General features: G+C 41.0%; 1 protein-coding gene across 1 annotated transcript in view; it reads right to left on the bottom strand.

Annotated features, from left to right (window-relative positions):
- The window catches only part of PHF3 (PHD finger protein 3), a 138,354-nt gene that overhangs the window by 94,255 nt on the left and 21,744 nt on the right, over positions 1–22,355 (bottom strand). Inside the window, 3 exon segments of the mRNA XM_040349904.1 lie at positions 1,717–3,265; positions 8,901–9,059; positions 12,847–13,113. Coding sequence (XP_040205838.1) covers positions 1,717–3,265; positions 8,901–9,059; positions 12,847–13,090 — 1,952 coding nt within the window. The 5' untranslated portion in view covers positions 13,091–13,113.

Below are 22,355 nucleotides of genomic sequence, written 5' to 3'. Positions count from 1 at the left end.
GGCAGGGAGGGAGAGGGGGAGAGAAGACAGTACATTACATGGTAAGACCTACCCCGAAAATAAGCCCTACTGTGTCTTTTGTTGGCATAATTAATATAAGACCCGGGCTTATTTTCGGGGAAACACGGGTACTTTGAAGTCACACATATATAAATGGTTATCGTAGGGAACGACTTATGTGACTTTGCAGTCCCAAGTTGCACATGTGTGAAAGGGGGGCCTTATAGGAACTCTGAGGTCACAGGGGCCAAAGGGGCCGATATCAATATTGTACCAATTTCTATTACAAGCTAAAATAGGCAGAGAGCCATTGAAAGTAAGAGACAAATGGCAGGTTATGATTCCAGAAATGACAGATAAGAAATGGGAGAAGATATGTTCCTCGGATTTGTTGGTACCGTCAGTAGATAACAACAAGAGGACACCATTGTATATATTGGATCAGATAGATCTTAGCCCTATTAGACTATATAAAATGGGTAGAAGGAAAACATCAGAATGTTTGCGAAGTCATCAAGATGAAGCGGATTTCTGCCATATGATTTAGTCATGTAGAAAGGCAATAGGATATTGGAGTCAAGTAATAAAAAAATTATCTGAAATTATTAAAATACCAGTGCCCTGTACCCCTGAAGTATGTTTGTTGTGGGTGTTGAAAAATTAAGAATGGTCAGGACATGTAAAGATTTTTTTGCAAAAAACACTTTTTCAGGCTCAAAAGCAAATTGCTAAGAGATAGGAGTTATAACTTGCATCTATCAGATAATCAGTGAATGCAGTTAATCATATAGCATATGAAAAAATTGTGTATGAAAGCAGGGGAAACCTACAGAAATATCGGAAAATTTTGAGTAAATGGTGTAGTATGGAAGGGTCTAGTGAGAGATAGAGAAGATGAACAGAATGATTAATGTAGAAAACTGTAAATGTGATTTTTATTATTATGTATGTTTCTGATATGCAATAAAGAGTATGGAAAAAAAAAAACATGGTATGGGCAGATTTGTCAGTCACAGGCTGTGTCATGCACCTTCAGCCTGTGTCTTAGAATAAGGAGGGAGGTGAAGCCTCCATCAATCTACATGTAATATCACAACACCCTTGTGTTTCACTGGTAACTTTGTAAACACCCACATGTATGACTCTATAGTCACATGGGCTGCTCAGATGTGATAGGGAGGAACTGCTCAGCATAGAAATTCTCTTAAAAATCTGAGCATGTGCAGAGCTGCTCTGCAAAATCCCCAACTGTAGTGAGGACCTGAACAGTGAGACCGAGAACAGCAGGATCAGTTTTTTGCAGAATGCAGAAAACAGATACACACTGTTTTATACTCCGTTACTATGGTAATACACCAATTATTGATAGTTTTTTTTTATAAAGTGTGTTCACTGACACTTTCAGAATACAGCCAGTCTTTTCTTTTGGATTTGTGCAGTCTGTGGAGAATAGGATTGGTCACTGTTGGTGTTCAACACCCAATTTTCAATGAGGGTGACTTGAGTTAGGAATTAGGAGCTGTGTAACCCATACCCTTTCCTGAGTATTGTCCTACATGTGGTGCTGTAGAGTGTGCATACAGAAAACTATGTTAAATTAATTTTATTGTTTTCTGCACAGACTACATGACTATTTAGATGTCGATAATATATTTTTCAATAGGTTCTACGAGAGACATGAGATTTATAAAGAACAAACTACCAAAGGATCCTTACCTATTTCCGTGAAGTTTTCTGCATGAACTGCAATGTCTTGTTGGATTCCAGACATACTTATCAACAGGTGAGGTTACTTCTGCTCCTTCTTTCTTTACAGTAGGAATGTTATCAGGAATAAACAGAGGTGGTTCATCAACAGAAACACTTTTACTACTTCTTCTTTGTCTGGGTGGAAGTGACTTTTTAAGTTTTGTCTTCTCTTCTTGTTGCTCAGTTGCTTCTTTCTGTTCTCCTATGTCATTTGATTGAGGAGTGATTTTTGGCAATGACTGTTTACTGACCGATTTATCACTAGAATGTGATAAACTCCCAGAACGTACATGAGATGACACAACTTGTGACGTTTCTTTTGAACTTCCCTGGCTGTCCCGTAATGCATCATCTAGCCGTTTTAATAATGTAGAGGAATTACCTTTTTTTTCAAATGAACGTGGCTTCTTTTTAATCGTAGTCTTTATTGGAATGTTATGGATTTTCGTAGTTACAGACCCCTTTTTCGTTACTTTAATGATTTTCGACTTGTCAGAAAGAACTGGAGATTCAGAGTGGGTTATGTTCGTTTTTTTAAACCTACCCTTTTGGTGTTGAGAATAAAAGACCTCTTTTGGAAAAGCAGTATTTTTTGTAGAATTTTCTGTCTGTGTAGGTACTTTAGCAGAACTGGGTTTTAGTTTTTTTGCACCTTTTCGGTTACGATTTGGTTTTCCAAAACCATTTCCAGCTGACATTTCTATTTCTGTAGTCTGTAACTTTTCACTGCTTTCTATATCTTCTGTGCAATTAAGTACTACATTTTCTACAACGGATATATCTTCTAAAGAATTACATTTGTTACTAGTATTAAAAATTTCAGGTGCAATAGAATTTTTGTCTGCTTCGCACTCTTGGACAGAGCTGCTAACAGCATTTTGCAACATGCATTCAACAGTAATTTCTGGGTGCAACACCGTCTTAACACCCATGTCGCATTCAACAACTCCCGATAAAAGCGCAAGCTCTTGATGAACTTTATCATAAATTACATCAGATTTTTTATCATCAGTCTGACAGTTCTCATGATTGTACACTTTTTCATCTACAGATGTCTCTAAGACATCATCTGTCAAAAGATCTCCTTGAGAATTATTCAGATCATGTTCTGTCACTTCTTCCAAATCTTTATTAGAATTCGCACTCAATAAAATAAGAGAATCACTATGTAATGTTTCAGAGTTACCATCTTCTTTTTCCAGTATGCTTTGTGTGTTTGATAAAATTTCACTTATGGTATTTGATTCTTCATCCAGCGTCTCCTTATTTTCAATATTCTGATCTGTAGCTACTTTATCATTATACTCCTTATTTGCTATTCTTGTTGATCGCCTTGAGTTCTGTGTGCTATTGCTTTGTTTATCATCACTACCGACGTGCAAAATCTGTTCCTCATCATCTTTTGCTGTATCAACGGCTGTTTCTTTTCGGGAAGATTTCGATTTTTTGGGACTTGCAACCTTTACAGCATTCAATGTCTTCTCAATTGTACTAGGTCTCAGCGTTCTTGTGGATTCTGTTAAATAAACATATAAAACAATGAATGGAACTGCCATAACCATTAGTACTAAAAAAAAAAAAAAAACATACATCTGTAAGGCTAAAGAGTGTATAATACTTTGCTGTTCAGCTGCTCCAATTTGAAAGTACAAAGTTAATTTGACAAACCCCTCCTCTCCTGATTTCATGTTCATTTTTGGCCATAGTGACCAACAGGCAGCCAACAGACAGTCCTCTAAACCTTAGACAAGAGCAGCAAGAGAAGGAGTCATCAGGAGGAAAAAAGTATCTTTATTGCACTGTAAAATGCTTCTCAACTTAATTGATGGTGTGCTTGTCTGATTTTACCAACCCTAAAATCCATTCCTGGAGTCTAGTAATTCAGACACAATTGGAATATAGTGCCACCTACAGGAGGATTGGACGCTGCAAAACAGAAAAATTGTAAACCAATCTCGGTGTAACCTCAACACAGTATGCCTCAGTTTTGCGATAAAGCAATACCAAGAGCATGAACACAAATAAAAAGGTGTGGAACCTACGTCCCTCAATGGACTCCAAGAAATGGATTTTACAGTAAGCGCAAAACTCCTATTTTCTTTCTCCTCCATTGAGAGACACAGCAATTCACATACAGTCAAGACATCAAAAAAACATTTAAAAAAAAAATACGTTAAAAAATGAAGCCAGCTAGAAGCTGATCAAACAGAATTTATAAACTCATGAACAGGGAAGAAAGGACCCTGATGTGGTCAACAAAATAAAACACTGGGAATAACTCCCAATGGGAACACATCCCAAACAAAACCTAGGTCAATTTAAGAAAGACCAGCTGGTTTACATGATAAGGCTCGAGTCCTGACATTCCAAACCCTTATGTTCAAGAGGATAGATCTCTGTGACTAAAAGGTTGTAGCCTAGCCAAACAACCAATAGCCAACAAAGGAGGGGGAAATGACCACTAGAGAACTCAGGGGTTCATACCCACAAAGCCAACTTGAGAGAAGAGGGAGAGTGCAGGAAAGACAATGTCTCAAGGGTGAGCAGGCATACAACTTAGATCCACCAAAAACACTGGGGTGAAACAAAAACATCCTTTTTTACACTCCATATGGAACTGGGGCCTAATGCACCAGGGCTTGCAAAGCATGAAAAACAATGGAGCAAAGGGCAGTAATCTTAGTCAAAATCACTAAGAGCATTTACTTAATAAAGGGTAGGGCAAGGGAAGGTATCTGGGGGACCTTTCCCTGGGGGCTTCTGATCAGCCAATGGAGGGCCAACTCTGAGGTGAAGCAGCCCCACAAAGTCTTTTGGACATACTTTGTTCCAGTAGACTATTACCTGCAGCAGAAACATAAGGCATTCCACCTACTGATAATGTAGTGGGGCACAGGACCCTCCAGTGATGATCTCTGCCCGCGGCATAGTGCAGACACTGCGGGTTGATGACAGCCAGTCTCCAAGGGCAGTACAAGTGAGACCAATACTCTCAGCATCGTCCAGCCAGGGGCCAGGCAATTTTCCCATTGCCGGGAGGACACCCACACCTTCCTCAAGCAAAAGACACTGCAATACCAAGATGGGATCCAATGGAGTATGAAGCAGAAAGCTTTGTCAAGGTGGGATCCCTCCACACAAAGGGAAATCTTCATTCTGAGGAACTAGATGGAGGTCCTGGGAATGTAGGTGTTACAGCAAGTGGAATGTCTGTCATGGGGAGAACAAACAAACCCAGTCCCCTGTAGAGGCTAAAGGATTATAGCAGGGACTACCAAATCCACAGGGACAGATTTATAGGCCTGCCCAGAACCTAAATCCACCACTGCAGAGAGGGGGGGGTAAAAGGAAAAAATATGGAAAATTGGGAGGTCATCCTGAGGGGCATTCACCCAATGTCTTACACTTCCTCAAAAGGAGAAGGGATGAACTCCCCACCCGATGACAAGTTTATGGTCTTTTAAGGGAGGGCTTAAGCGAAACCTTCTTTCCTACCACTGACAAGCAGTTGCCAATGGCGTTTCTTAGTGAGACCCAATCGGGCTGGATGTTGCAGGAGTTGGGTCCTTTGGAAAGGTACTGACTATAATGATCCACGAAGATGCTCTTTACAGGAGGTTGTTTGAGCATTCCTCAATAAGGATGCCAGGAGAGGGTACTAGACAGAACATAAGGGTTGATGTTTCAAGTAGTAGCAGGTGAGCCTGGGCGACACAGAGGATCCAGGTCCCCATGTATGTAGGGAACAGCTAGGGCTGGTCCCAGTTGACCATGTAGGTTAGGGAGTCTCTCTGAAGGGACCCCAAGAGGTAGGGGTTATTCACGAGAAAGGGAGTGGAGACCTGGATGGGGCACAGCTCCATAATCCCAGTAAACATATGGACTGCAGCAAGATGTCTGGGGTGTGAGAAACCCTGAAAGACTTCATGCAGAAGGCTTTTCAGAGAGATAGTGGACCTCCGAGTTTGAGCCCTATTGGCTAAGTGGGAGACTTACTACATTGGAAAAAGCAGGCTCTGTGCTCCTGTGCCATTACTGATCACTGTGTCAAGTGAAGAGGCCAAAGGCACAACCTCCCTTCAAGGACAATCCAAGCAGATGCTCTTTAGATATGTCATTTGGGTTCCACTAGTGTAACCAGAGTGCCCTGCACATTTGTACAGACCCATGGGGGACATAAGTTTATGTTTGTAACAAGCCGTCACAACTGAAGCATACGGCTCCAGACATTTACTCCATCCACTCTGAGAGACATGGATCTACTTCTGCAGAAAAGAGAGTGCAACTCACCCAGTCCAACATGGTCTGACAGATTAAAGTCACTGCCAACACAGGACAGGACAGAGAGCAGAACCAGCAGATCCCCCAAATGCAGGGATGGTCACAGGGGGTTGAGCATATGTTGTCAACATGTACTGAGTAGATGTGGAGAACAGAGGAATGGATGAAACTGAGGAAGACTCTAATAATGCAGACCCTATAACTATATGGGTAACAGGTTCCATATTACAGGTGCTAGTTCCCTTGGAGGATATCGAATAGACTCTCCCAGAACCATTAGGGGAGTATGTGCTGGGGTCAATCATAGCAACATAACCCCCCCTTCTGTTTTCCCCATGGCAGTAAATTAACTAGGCCCGAAGGGTGTGGAAATGCCTCAGTTACTTTCAATCTCAGGCAGCTAGTGCTGATGAGGAGTGAACTGCCAAAAGTAGGAAGTTGAAATGGACATGAGTTTCATATAGTGCTTGCAAGCAGAAGCAGTAGTGAGACCGTTCTCGCTCTATGAATAATAGTAGGAAAGAATGCAGAACACACAATACTTCACCCAGAAAATGACATCAGCCCTTAGCATTAACCTTCAGGCCTCACGCACAGCTGTTGTTTTTTGGCTTCAGACATTTTTTTCTACAGTCAATAAACTCCTCATCATGTTATCCTATGTGTCCATGCACACATAGGCTGTTATCAACTGTTTTTGGCTGTGGCGTTATTTGGCTGTAAAAAAAAAAAGAACCCAAACTAGTGGGTTCTAAGAGGAGTTTTTCAGCAGCAAAAATGATCTAATGTCAAAAAACATTGATAAACGCAGATAAAGGCTCAATTTTTTTTTTGATTTATTGAAAAAAAAAATTTAAAAACCTGCTTATGCAGAAAAATGCTAAACACTAAAAAACGCCATTTCAAAAACATTGAAAAACTCACTGCAAAGCTACTGCCGTTTTTAGAACATTATTTTAACATCCAGTGTGCATAAGGACTTACTGCGGTGAAAACGGCAACATAGGGAAATGTGAAAGGCACCCAATGATGCAAAACTGCTCCTACCAAGGAGGATGCTTTAACCTTTTCACTACCAAATATATTAAGAAATCTCTCAAGGACTGCACATCCCCAGAAAGTACATAGAAAAATAAGCACGAAAAAAATGGGACTTTAAGGCTGCATTCACACCTAGGGGTAGGCGATTTGCTGTGTTTTTTACCGCGATTTTCCGCAACAAATTGCGCCGTTTATACCACGATTTGCCGCGACAAAACGCGGCGTTTTTTACCGCGATTTTCGTTGGAGGGGTGATTACACATTGTGTAATATGGCCGAACGCCGAAGACGCCTGAAAAAAAGGGTCAGGGACCTGTTTTGAGCTTCAGGCGTTTCGGCGTTCGGCGTGGAGATGTGAACCATCTCCATAGCCGACAATGTTAAATCACCCCTCCAGCGTATTGCAGGCTGCAATAGCGGCGGGCGGCGTGAATGGAGCCTTTGGGTGCAAAACTCAGGAATGTATATAAAAAACAAATGTTTATTGTGTGTACATATTAAAAGAATATAAAAAGAGCCCTGTATAGCCCTTATAAGACACCATATCACTCCAATAATATCAGAGCTGGGTAGGGATGTAGACAAGGGGGAGTTCATGCACCCATTCTCTGTGAAAACAAGTGGCCTGTATGCAGGGCCGATCTGCCCTATAGGCTCACTATTGCAAGCCGCTTAGGGCCCCGCAAAGCTGCGAAGGGCCCCCCAAATTACTAGAGGCTCCGCCTGGTGAGAAGTCATTTTCGCCCCCTCACCCCGCTTCTCAACTCGCTGGCTGCATGGGAGAAGAGGCAAGAAGTCAGCACCCCCTGCTTCTCAATTTAATGTAAGATGTCATTTCCGACAGCAGAACACCCCCTCCCCCCACTTCTCAACTTTCTTTAATGTGACATGTCACTGTCGTCAGCGCCCCCCGCTTCTCATTTTTAATGTGCCATGTCATTTTGCTTAGGGCCCCAGGGAGGTCAGGATCGGCACTGCCTGTATGGAACTACAACCATCATGCCTAGTCAAGGAAAACAGACAACATATAATAAAGGTTAAACTTACATTTGGCATTGCGGTCGGTCTGGGACAATAATCCCAATCCTCAAAGGACAGGCGACAAATATCCAGCCAGGCATTGTCCCTCTTCTGTTGGTCCTTGTAATGTATGTCTGTCTGTCTTGTCATACAGACATGGTCTCTCCTTGATGAACCTTATAAGGGACTCATTATCCACAGCCTCTCTTCTATTCCCTTCCCTGGCTCTGGTAGACATGGTATATAGAGGAATACAGAGACAACGTCTAAACTGAAAGTAATCGGCGTCTAGGAAGGCGGGGGCTGCCTGGGGACAGGGGAGTACCTGGGTGCTTCTGGGTAAACTCCTCTCTGCTTCCTGAAAAGTTGCCTCTAAGTTGCCCGATTATGTACAGGGATCAGACTTGGAGACGACTTGCATTGAAATCAATGGGTACAAGTCGCCTAGAAGTCTGATTGAAGTAGTACAGGAACCTTTTCTGAAGTCGGAGCGACCTCAGTAGTGTGTATTAAGATGGCTCCCATTCACTTCCATTGCTTTTCTGTACAGCGCGACTTGGGGAGACTTGAGGCGACCTGAAGTCGGATCGCAAATCGCCCTAGTGTGAACCGGCTCTTACTCAAGAATAAATTTTGACAGGTGTCAAAGTAAAAAAAAAAAAAAACAATTATGTGGTCAGTGTTGCTCAGACATGTCAGTCCTGCATTTCCTAGAGAAAGAGAAATCCTACCTCTGCATCACATTTAGAGCAAACATATAGGACAAATGTATCTCAATTATGATTCTCTGCATGGGCAACAAGATGTACCTTGTGCTTTTAAACGTGGTGATTTCCTTTGTGATTTTATGGAAGGCTCATTTAATCTGTTTCGGTTCTTGTCTGGTAGAATTAAATCATCTTCATCATTGATATCAACAGCAGTTACCTTATCTACCCCAACATCCATGATATCATCAAGACCAACACCTTAAAAAAAAAAAAAAAAAAAAAAGAAGGAGGAGAAAAAGAAGAAGTAGTTAGCTAAAGCAACTTTTACCCGTCAGGGTTTACAAATAATTATGCTGAACAAGAACACATATGAACTTACAAAACACTGTACCTTAGACCACTTTCACAACGAGGTGCTTTTCGGGCACTTTCACGCCAAAGACAGCGGCCTAACAAGCTCACGAAAACATATTTCCATTAAAATCAATGAATGCTTTCACACTGGGGCAGGGTACTGGCAGGGCTGTGAAAAACTCCCCTCTCCATTAAAAATGAATGGAAAGCTCTTCAAAAGCGCTCAGTGTTTTTACTGGCAGTTTAGAAGCGCCTCAGTGTGAAAGTGGCCTTAAGGCTGCATTCACACCTGAGCGTAGCATCTTTGAGCGATTTTCCAGGCGTTTTTTCACAAGTTTTTGGGCTTTGTCGGTTTTTTTTATTGGCCAATAGAGAAAACTATTATCTATTGCATCATTTGTTGCTAGGCTTCAGCCTTTCCATTAGCTTTTATTATTATTAATTTATTATGTTTTTTCATTAGGGTAAGACCCCTTCAGGTCTGCCTGTCAGTTTTGTTGGCGGACCTGAACGGACGCTCCATGCAATCCTACGGAGCGTCAGATGTCAGCAGAGACATTTCCGCCGACATCCGACCCGCCAAAATCAGACGTATGGCGATACGTCGCCATCCGTCCATGGTGGATCGGATGAGATCTGATGAGAACGGACATGCTGTCCGTTTTCATCAGATCTCTCCATAGAAGACAGCAGCGCTGCACAAGCCACTCCCCGCTCAGTGAGCAGATAGGGACGTCATCTGCAGGACTCCGTAGCGACGAAGTCCGCCTCGTGTGAAAGTAGCCTAAGGGGTTCGAGTTAAGTTTAGGTTAGTGTTGGGATTAGGATTAGGAGTTGTTTATTATTATTATTATTATTATTATATGAATAATAAACAAATAAATGTAAAATAAATACACAAATACATAAAAATCATAATAAAAAAATAAAAAAATTAATACTAAGCAACAATAAATAATGAATTAATCCCCAGCTTTAACGCTTACCCTTAAACGCTTAAAATAAAATTACAATAAATAACTCAAACAACCTAACACAAAAAAATATTACTATTTTTAATAATGTATTTTTGTTCAAGTCTGGGTGTTATTTTATATTATTATTAAAAAAAATGACCTAATGTATTTTTTTAAGGTTAGGGGCTAATTATTAATGTATTATTACATATTCATTTATTTTACTTATGACTTTTAGTTATTTGTGTATTTATTTTACATTTATTTATTTATTTATTTATATATTATTACCATTTAATGTCTCACTTTTTTCTTGTCAGCAGAAAATTGCGCAGAAATGTTTCCATTAAATTCTATGGGAATACAAACGTGTCAAAAACACCTAAATCTGCCCAATTCGAGCGACAGCGTCTCCTCCAGGATTTTTGAGCTTCAAGCAGATAATCGCTCAGGTATGAATGGGGGCATAAGGCCCCTTTCAGGCTCAGTTCATATTAGTACAATGCAGGAAACCCAGCAAATCCACTGCGGGTTTACACATTGAACACCCATGCGATACAATTCTGGTGTGGACCAAAAAAGGGTCCTGCACGACTTTGGTCTGAAAGCGCTGCAAATTGAACCATACAATCTGTATGACTCAATTTGCATCGAACAGACATTGCATGTGATTTGCACAGCCGTGCAGTGTGAATCACAAGCAATGTCGCACAGCGCAGCAGTGCGAGCCCAGCCTCAGACAGAGCAGAATCTGTCCGCTAATCCCCACTGAGCAGGTGGATGACAGGTCCTTGTCCTCTCCGCTGTACTCTATGGTGCAGTTGGTTGGAAACAGACTGCCAGCGGACGGATAGCGAACCCCATCTGTCTGTTAATAGCAGACCGGATCAGATGCCGTTGAGTTCACTATCTGTGAACCAAAACCCTGTTCCAGTCTGTCATTCAGGTCCCAGTTGTCTCCCCCCCCCCCATATTGGTTGCTGTGATTCTGCTTCTTGCACAGTATACAGAAGGTGTAGCCAGGCTGTCAATCACAGCCTGCATGTCAAAGACACCATGCCCTTCATGTCTTACTGCTCTCTGCAGAAGCAAGGAGGAGTGGGTAGACATGGAGACTGGGGTTACTTGTTTACTTTTAACATTTTATTATTTTCAGCTTTATATGCACAAGTATTATGCCTCTTTCCCACGGGCATACTACAACATACACATATGCTAGGGTCATGTTTGCCAGCACGTGGACGCACAGGTGTTCTGTGTATCCCTATGCAGGCAGACCCCGACATTTCAAGTGGGACGCAGCGGCAGCACATACACAGCCGCTGCTTCCATTTTGACAGCCGTATGGGTGCATGGCCCAAAACGCAGACAGTGTGCATTTGGGATTGTGTACCTAAACCCACATGGCTGTCAAATTTTAAACAGTGGCTGCCCCTGTGCAGTAGCTGCATTCCAATTGGCATGATGGCATGGTACACCAGCACAAACGCAGGCAGCAGAGTTACCAGCCGTCATGAAATTTACAGACAGTTCATACAATCCACAATTTTTTTTATTTGTCCTGTCTGTCTGTCTTTCTGTTATGGACATGCAGTCTGCATGTCTGTAATGGTCATTTACGGACAGATGTAAATATCATGGATTTTACAAACGATCTGTAAATTAGGAAACCTGCTGGGCAGGCAAACATGACCCTCGCACGGGTGCATGTTGTAGTATGTCTATGAACAAGGCCTTTTTGTTTATTGAAACAAAATATTATAAACCAAGAATATGTAAACCAAACATATATTCATGATCTGTGCTTGTTGTACCATGTGCGTGTATGAAAAAATATCCTGTTCTCTTTGTATTGCATCCTTTGTGTAAAATACCTGGTGTTCCTGATAGCTCTTCTGCCTTCCTATTAAAAACTAGCCCCACTAGGCATGAGAGCACAGCGTGGTCAGTTCCGTTACTGTATTGGGAACTCAGCCTGCTCTTTTCCAATAGTCAAACTTGTCCTGACAACCACTCCCCAGCTATTATGCAACTGATAACAGAGGGAATGTGATCACTTATAAAAAAGTGATATATGCATTTATAATATATTTATACACAAATGTTTTTGCCTTTCATTCCTATTTTAAACTGAATGGGTTGTTTTACATATACTTTAAAGTAGGCCTATACCTAAAATCGAAAGTTTGGCTGTCTAAAAAGGATTGTTTAGATTAGGACAAAAGCAGTAAAAAAAAAAAAAAAAAAGTGCCTTTAGGCTAGGTTCACACTAGCCTGCACTGTGTGTTTTGGTCCCACAACCACCCACAGCCGAATGGTCAAAAATACCATGCAGTTTCCCTGTGCACGCTTTTTAAAAAAGGTGCATTCAAATGAATAAGCTGCTATGCCCAAGCAAATGGCTGCACAGCCCACACTAGTGTGAACCGAGCCCGAGCATATAACTCCTAAATAGTTTCAGAAGAGTACTTCTTTTTATGCGAGTGCCTAGGCATCCCAGCAATATTATAAATGGTGCTTACATTTAAATTCAACCTTAATGGGATGGCAGCACTTTTGTGTACATAGACTAAATGCTAACTTTTCCCTCAGTAACTTGAACTTGACAAACAAATGTCTTTGCTTATTGAAAAGATCAGCAATTTTGTTTTAAGTGTCTCATGTTTCTTTGCTGCATCTTGTGCCAACTTAGTCTACATAGCTGAAGAGCAAATGTTGTGAAAGAATTAACATACCTGTTGAAGGTGGTATCTGAAAGTTATGTTCTGCGTTATCCAAAACTGGTAAACAGAATTGGGTGCTTGCAGATCCAAGCATAGGATCTTTATCACTGAGCATGTTCTTCAAGGAATCTTCTATGACATGTTGGCCTGTGGCAAATTCGTCACAGCCTTCGCTTTCTAGGTTAGAGCCTAGAAAAAGGGCATCATCCAAGTGCTCAGATGGGATTAAATGGTTGAATGTGTCAACTATATCCATGAAGAATTCTGTATATTTCAATCCTGTAAAAAAGAAAACAATATTGAACAAAGTGTTTATATATATATATATATAAATAATCACAGAAAAGAAAAATAAAACAAAAAACTGCGCTCAGAGACTGGAAAAAGCAGCTACAACTCACTAGACATATAGTGCTAAAATGTAACAAATAAATAGTGCAACACTCAATGAATGCATGTGAAGAAAATGAATTAAAACAAATAGATAAAATGAAAAATCTGGCAGTGAGGCTAATATTAAATGTCTTATAACAATAATTCAATAGATGAATAATGAAAAACCGTGCTGTATCAAAAATATTCAGAGATATATTTATAATCATGCGGAAATAATGGTCATATAAAAAACACCCCAGATGAAGTCCAATATGTCGAAACATGTCGGGTGCCACTCGTGGAGCCATTGCAATCCTTTATGATCCCAATTTGGATTTTACTGCTTTTATCAAGTGGATGTTTGCAAGTGTACTTCTGTTTTTTCTTACAGTTAACAATTTATGCAGTTTTACACTGTGTGGCCGTTTATTCCCTATATAAATGTTTGGGAGAGGCCTTTCTCATTGGATGTCTGCTGTCTGTGGGAGCCTGTTTGCCTATATGAAACTTCTGCATTCCCATCATGATGGGGTGATCTCCAACCATCCATCTGATACTGCCGGATTTTGTTGAGGTTTACCTCAAACGCTCGTTTGATTCAATACTCATTGGTATGCGAGTCCACCCTCTCTGGTAAGCGTGGCAATTTTATCATATGGTTGTGGATCTCGCAATCAAAATGTTTCTGTATACCACATTGGCCTCACTGCCAGTTTGTTAATTTTATCTATTTGTTTTAATTCATTTTCTTCACATACATTATTTATTGAGCGCTGCACTATTTATTTGTTCTCAGAAAATACTGAAAAGGTTTTACGATAGTCTAAAGTGAAGTTTATTTTACACAGTAACTAGCTAGCTTCTATGTTTGCTCAGAAACTCAATTTCTTAACCACTTCAGCCCCGGAAGAACTGGCAGCTAGCACTGTAATGCGATGCTTTACCCAAACAAAATTGACGTCCTTTTTTTCCCACAAATAGAGCTTTCTCTGCGGTTTTTATTTATTGCGCTATAAACAAAAAAAAGAGCGACAATTTTGAAAACAAAACACAATATTTTGTACTTTTTGCTGTAATAAATAGCCCCAATTTTTTTTTCAACCACTTGAGAACGGAGGAGCCTCTTTCTGAGATTTGTTGTTTAAAAACATTTTTTTTGCTAGAAAATTACTTAGAAAAAAAAATGTATAATGTTTGGGGGTTCTAACACCATAGAGAATGAAATGTCGTTGCAATACTTGTCACATCGTATTTGCGCAGCGATCTTACACAGTGCACTTGTATTTGGGAAAAAATACACTTTGCGTTAAAAAAGAAGACAACAGTAATGTTAGCCCAATTTTATTTCATACTGTCAAAGATAATGTTACGCCGAGTATATTGATACCAAACATGTCACGCTTAAAAATTGCCCTTTAAGAGCTATGGGCGGAAGTGACGCTTTGACGCCGCTTCCGCCCTGCTATGGTATGGTATGGAGACGGGTGGGGGCCATCTTCCCCTCACTTGTCTTCATACCCAGCCACAAGAAGGACTTGATCGCCTCCAGAGGGCATGGGAGGGCAGCGGGAGGGGGGCCTCTCCCGCCATCGATAAAAGTGATCTCGCAGCAAATCCACTATTATCGGAAACCAGACTGCCGGCTGAAGAGGAAGATAACTGGGTTATGGCAACTAGCTGCTGCCATAACAAAGATATCCCTCTTCAAATAGCCAACGTATATCAGCGTGCAGCGGTCCGGAAGTGGTTAAAAAGGCGATTTTTTTTCCTCAGTTTAGGACAGTATGTATTCTTCTACGTATTTTTGGTAATTTAAAAAATAAATAATATCGCAAAAAGCATTGATTGGTTTGTGCAAAACATAGCAATAGGGGATAGATCTATGGCATTTTTATTATTATTTTTTACTAGTAATGGCTGCGATTTGCAGTTTTTATCGGGAATGCGACATTATGACGGACATATCAGACACTTTTGACACATTTTTGGGAACCACTGGCATTTATACAGAGATCAGTGCTATAAAAATGCACCGATTACTGTGTAAATGTCACTGGCAGGGAAGGGGTTAACACTAGGGGGTGATCAAGGGGTTAACCATGTTCTCTAATGTGTTCCAAGGGGGGGGGGGGGGGGGTGAAACTTACTATAGGAGATGACAGATCGTGGTTCCCAGCTTGTAGGAACTCACAATCTGCATCTTGTCTCCTCTCGGAAAAGAGATGTGTGCATTTACACACACACACACGTCCCTGTTCTGCCTCTTGTGCTCGGGATCGCTCATGGTCAGTGGTCATCGCAACCGCCGGTCACGAGCATTTGCACCCGCGCACACGCTATCCTGCTTAAAGGGACCAACGTACAGCTATGATGGTTCGCGCGAATGAGCCAACCTGCCGCAGTATAATGACGGCAGCTGGTCGGCAAGTGGTTGTAAACTTGGAGAGGAAAAAAAATCCTCCTACATAGGCTGTATTTGTATATCTGCTGTTTTTGTGTAAACACAGAGTTTCTTAGCTCTAGCAGCAGGTTACATCTGAAGTATTCACAGGAGTATCAGAAGGGGCACGTGCTGATAACAGAGGAACCAGACAGCAGAGAGAAACTAGAATCAAAGTTGTGGAAAGACACAGACACAGTACAGGGTGTTTTTTTCATATTTCATATCTGAGGTTTACAACAACTTTAAGGCTGGAACGTTTATAGACTTAAGAGCAGTGATGGTCACATGACCTCCCATCCAAAATAAGTATTTATTTTTTAATCTTCTTTAAGAAATTTTAAACTATGCCAGGGATCCTCAAACTACGGCCCTCCAGCTGTTGTAGAACTACACATCCCATGAGGCATTGTAACACTGACATTCACAGACATGACTAGGCATAATGGGAACTGTAGTTCCTGAACAACTGGAGGGCCATAGTTTGAAGACTTATGCTCTATACCAGTGTTCCCCAACCCCTGGGCCGTGGACCAGTACCGGTTCGTGGATCAAACGGTACCAGGCCGCCCGAGGAACTTTAAATAATTTCACTGTGGCGGCCGAGCAGAGCCCGCCCATTGTGTGACAATAGCGAATGAAAATTTGCTATTGTTACACTGATCCTCCTCCTGGCCAATCAGGGAGCGGGTCCTCCCGCTTCCGGATTGGCCGAAAGGCAAACCCCACGCCATTGGCCGAGGAGGAGGCGCCGCGGGAGGACTGAGGACTGAAGAGAAGCTGCCGTGAGGTAAGTGCACAGAGGAAGTGGGTGACAGTGCCAGGTTTTGCTCTCTGTATACACACCCTACCATTATTGATGGAGGTACCCTCACATAAGTAATCCATTAGGCTCCTAGTTTTGTTTCTTTTCCCTTTTTTTTTTTTTTAATAGTATTATTATTCTATAATTAGTGTGTGGCCAGCTTAACAGGGACTCTTTAGAATTTGTAGAAATATTAGTACATGGGACAGCCATTATTATCTACTACATATTCATGCCTGTTTGTGCTCAGTAATACTAGACAATAACAGTTTTTGCAGGTGTCGCTAATCTGCACATCTACTAGGAGGCCCAAAACCTAGAGGTTTTGGGCCTCCTAGTGCTTATTTAATGCAATATAGTCATAAGTCTGTAGCTGCTATTAGAGAAAACTCTTTTCCCTGGACCAGTCCCCTTCTCTGACCAGTGCTCATATGTTGTTGGCCACTCGTTGCCATCAGAAAACAGAGATGAACAGCTTCTTCCCAGCAGCCCCAGACCTCTCCCTAATTGAGGGTCTGCAGCTCTGGAGAAAGAAGGGAATGGGTATTATGCTTTAGAACAGTGTTCCCCAACCCCCGGGCCACGGAAAAATTATCAAACGTTTACCGGTACGCGGCGATAAAAAGGTTGGGGAGCACTGCTCTATACTATCGACCCAGAAGTGTCTTGATTATGTTTCCAAAGATGCTCAGGTACTAGGACTATTCACATATAGCTTGGAGTTGTAAGGTGCTTTGTCCTTTTTGGCAGAAAGTAGCAACTAAAACTACCCAAATAATTATTTGCCCCAATTCCAGATGTGTGCCCCCCATGCAAAACACTTCTGCATGCAACATTTAATGATGCCCAGTGGGTAATTCCCTCAAATTAGCATTTGCAGGTGGCTTTTTGGTCACAAGTATTATCCAGAAGGAAATTGATTAAACTTATGCAGAGAATATACCACACTATTCATGACTATGACAGCTTTTCATAAAAAAATGTAATTACTGTAAACACCCTTAAATAAATGCATATTAATTTTGATATAAATGTAATTTTTATTATTGGTCATCCCTAATAATTGTATGCACTCAGAAATATGTTTGGATGACATGAATTACATCCAGTATTCCGTATGTTTTGCTTAGTTTCTGTTAAAAAGGCCAGGTTCACAAATATGCGAATTGCATGTGGGTTTCCCTGCATCGAATTTACATGGCAGGCAAGTGTGACCGACTCTCAATGGAGCTGGTTCACACAGGTCTGTGGCGGCCATGGTCTGGATTGCAGAATGATCCTGTGCGTCTTTAGGTCTGGTTCAGGTGCAAATTTAGGCAGAAATTTCAGACCTGAAAGGCACCTGAACCGGTGTACAGAAATGCACTGGACCCCATTCTGGGAACTGCGGCCGGACATATGTGAACCCGGCCTAAAAGTTTGCAAATTAAATGTGCAATTTGAAAAATGTAGTCTGCTACATTTTTTTTGGTAAAACAAACTCACATCAGTGTATATTATTTAGCCTGTGTAAAAGTTAGAGTGTACAAACTATGGTGTGTATGTGAATATATACAGTTGTGCTCATAAGTTTACATACCATGGAAGAATTTATGATTTCTGGGCCATTTTTCAGAGAATATGAATGATAACACAAAAACATTTCTTTCACTCATGGTTAGTGTTTGGCTGAAGCAATTTACAGTGGAACCTCGGATTGCGAGTAACGTGGTTAACGAGCGTTTCACAATACTATTTTGTTCCTCTCTGTATTTAAAAAATCCTGACTCTGTTTGCGAGTGTTGTCTCGCAAAATGAGCAGGATTCAAGCCAAAGCGGTGTGCAATACCGCGTTTGGCCTGAGGTTGGGGGGGGGGGGGACGCCTGAGCTGAACACTCAGATCAGCGCTGTTTGGAAATTCTCTAAAAAAATCTCGTAAATACTCCGTTTCCGAGTGTTTACGAGGCTCTCTGGCCACACGCGGTATTGCATGCCATTGAAGTCAATGCGGAACTAAGTATTTGCTTTTCTATTGACTTCAATGGGGAAACTCGCTTTGATAAGCGAGTATTTTGGATTACGAGCATTCTCCTGGAACGGATTATGCTCGTAATCCGAGGTTCCACTGTATTAACAAATCAACTGCGTTTACTCTGTTTAAATCATAAAGACAACAGAAACTACCCAAATTACCCTGATCAAAAGTTTACATACCCTGGTGATTTTGGCCTGATAACATGCACACAAGTTGACACAAAGGGGTTTGAATGGCTATTAAAAGGTAACCATCTTTACCTATGATCTGTTTGCTTGTAATTAGTGTGTGTGTGTGTGTGTGTGTGTGTGTGTGTGTGTGTGTGTGTGTGTGTGTGTGTGTGTGTGTGTGTGTGTGTATAAAAAGGTCAATGGGTTTCTGGACTCCTGACAGACCCTTACATCTTCCATCCAGTGCTGCACTGATGTTTCTGGATTCTTAATTAACCACTTAAGGACCGCCTCCTGCACATATACGTCGGCAGAATGGCATGGCTGGGCACAAGCACGTACAGGTACGTCCTCTTTAAGTGCCCAGACCGCGACCCGGTCCGAAGCTCCATGACCGCAGGACCCGCGGACCCGATCGCCACTGGAGTCCCGCGATCGGTCCTCAGAGCTGAAGAACGGGGAGATCGGTGTGCAAACACAGCTTCCCCGTTCTTCACTGTAGCGCAGTCATTGATCGTGTGTTCCCTTTTATAGTACAGTCACACCCCCCTACAGTTAGAAACACAAATGAGGTCACACTTAACCCCTTCAGCGCCCCCTTGTGGTTAACTCCCAAACTGCAATTGTCATTTTCACAGTAAACAATGCATTTTTAATGCATTTTTTCTGTGAAAATGACAATGGTCCCAAAAATGTGTCAAAATTGTCCGCCATAATGTCCCAGTCACGAAAAAAAAAAAAAAAAAAACGCTGATCGCCGCCATTAGTAGTAAAAAAATTTTTTTTTATAAAAATGCAATAAAACTATCCCCTATTTTGTAAACGCTATAAATTTTGCACAAACCAATCGATAAACGCTTATTGCGATTTTTTTTACCAAAAATAGGTAGAATACGTATCGGCCTAAACTGAGGAAAATTTTTTTTTTTTTTTTTTTATATATTTTTGGGGGATATTTATTACAGCAAAAAGTAAAAAATATTGAATTTTTTTCAAAATTGTCGCTCTATTTTTGTTTATAGCGCAAAAAATAAAAACCGCAGAGGTGATCAAATACCACCAAAAGAAAGCTCTATTTGTGGGAAAAAAAGGACGCCAATTTTGTTTGGGAGCCACGTCGCACGACCGCGCAATTGTCAGTTAAAGCAACGCAGTGCCGAATCGCAAAAACTGGCCAGGTCCTTTAACTGCCTAAAGGTCCGGGTCTTAAGTGGTTAAAGGATCTGTGGGAAATGGTAGTTGAACTGTATAAAACAGGAAAGGGATATAAAAAGATATCCAAGGAATTAAGAATGCCAATCAGCAGTGTTCAAACTCTAATGAAGCAGTGGAAAATGAGGGGTTCTGTTGAAACCAAACCACAGTCAGGTAGACCAACTAAATTTCAGCCACAACTGCCAGGAAAATTGTTTGGGATGCAAAGAAAAACCCACAAATAATTTCAGGTGAAATACAGGATTCTCTGAAAACATGTGGTGGGGCTGTTTCAAGATGCGCAATAAGGAAGCACTTGAAGAAAGATGGGCTCCATGGTCGAGTCGCCAGAAGAAAGCCATTACTACGCAAATGCTACAAAGTATCCCGCTTACAACACGCCAAACTGCACTGAGACAAGCTTCAAACCTTCTGGCACAAAGTCATTTCGAGTGATGAGACCAGAATTGAGCTTTTTGGCCACAACCATAAACTCTACATTTGGAGAGGAGTCCAAAAGGCCTGTGATTAAAAGGTACTCCACTATTCCTACTGTGAAACACGGAGGTGGATCGCTGATGTTTTGGGGATGTGTGAGCTACAAAAGGCACAGGAAATTGATGGCAAGATGAATGTTATCAAAAAATATTGGAGGAACATCTTCACTCCTCAGCCAGGAAGCTGCACATGGGAAGTACTTGGAAATTCCAACATGATAATGATCCAAAACACAAGGCCAAGTCAACCTGTCATTGGCTACAGCAGAATAAAGTGAAGGTTCTGGAGTGGCCATCTCAGTCTCCTGACCACATTTATCATTATAATTGAGCCAACTGCAACGTTCATGCAAGACAGCCCAAGAATATAAACTGTATATATGCACACATACATACACACACCCTAGTTTGTACATTTTATATTATATATACACACACAGACACTGATCAATCACGATGTACTGATTTCTCGAGGTCCTAAAATGTCAGGACAGTACAAATACTCCCAAATGACACCCTTTTAGAAAGATCCCTCACTTGGCTCATCCATGTCATCCTTTCCCCTAAATAGTATGTTGGCTCTGTTGTATTATTTAGTATTGCCAGCAAGGAGAAGATGACTGCTCAGAGTAATGCCAAGGTAGGTCTTTTCATAGGAATGCAGGGGAGCTAACCAACATATCAGTGAGGATACTTCCCTGCTAGTGACACAGAAAGTTATATTTCCAACGATAATTTTGGGAGCTTGCCCAACAACAGCTACCGTACTTTAATTTATTTACTTTAGACTGTATATCTGCATAGACTCTGTATACTATTTGTGCCATGTTGTATAGAAATACCTGTAAACTCACGACATTTGAAATATGACATTGTATTAGAGTTTAATTTTCATTTATCTGTAATATTTTGAAAATGTTTATTGGACAATGCTATAGTGCAAGTAAGAATATTTTTTTTTTTCCACAAGAAGCAAGTAAGAATAATTTTAACTGTGATTTTGCCTAGTAACATATTTATTTGTACATTTTACACTTGCATTTTACATGTTCACACTTCAGGGGTTTTATGCGTATTTTACCATAAGAAACGTTAAGATTGGGTCAAAAGGAAAATGCATCATAGCCCATGTATGTTTCAGTGACCAGATGCTAAATCAACAAATACTGGATCATGTTCAGTTATTTCTCTTTTACATTACACCCACAAGATCATATTAAAGCAGACCTATCATTAAACTAAAGAAAAAAAAAAAAAAAAAAAAAAAGATGTCGCCTAGGGCCCAAAAGGTACCTTTAGGCCAGGTTCACACCTATGCGAATTGAGTGCGGTTTAAACCGCATCTAATTCGCAGGACATTTCAAAATACATTGTTTTCAATGAGGCTGGTTCACATATGTGCGATGCATCCGCACTGCGTATTGCCTCCAAACCGCATGCGGTTTTTATGTCTTGCGGTGCGGCTCAGGTGCGAATTCAGTCCTATTATCTTCTATGGGTATGCATCTAATTCGCACATGTGTTCAGTTCTCTGCAGGAATTTCTCTCATTCAGCTCAATACAATTCTCCCCCACTCTCCTCTCACCCGGAACTTCTCCCAGGTCTCCAAATTCGCACCTGATCTGCAGCTAAACCGCAGTTGATCTGCAGAACACCCTCTAGAGAAATTCGCAACGAGAACGCAGCTCCAAAACGCAACACACTAGTGTGATTCCGGCCTTACTATTGTATTGTCAATCTCTGACGTGTAATCAATAAAAATCACTCTTCAAAAAAAAAAAGAAAATGTATATGTAGTCCAAGGTATTTGGTAAGAGGCATTGTGAGTTTTTTGTAAAATCGTAATTTTTTGCCACAATTTTTTGGGAAATGAATAAAATTCTAGAGAAAAACTAAAAAAAAAAAAAAAATGTTTAATATACTGTCAGCAGTGCAGTACAGCGTCATCATATGACTGGTGTGGCGACCATACTGACTGGTGGCAGTATATATATATATATATAAAAAAAGAAGTACATTTACAT

This window comes from Rana temporaria, chromosome 4 (genome assembly GCF_905171775.1).
Source record: "Rana temporaria chromosome 4, aRanTem1.1, whole genome shotgun sequence".
Classification (NCBI taxonomy): Eukaryota; Metazoa; Chordata; class Amphibia; order Anura; family Ranidae; genus Rana; species Rana temporaria.
This window is presented reverse-complemented; position numbering and strand designations above follow the sequence as displayed.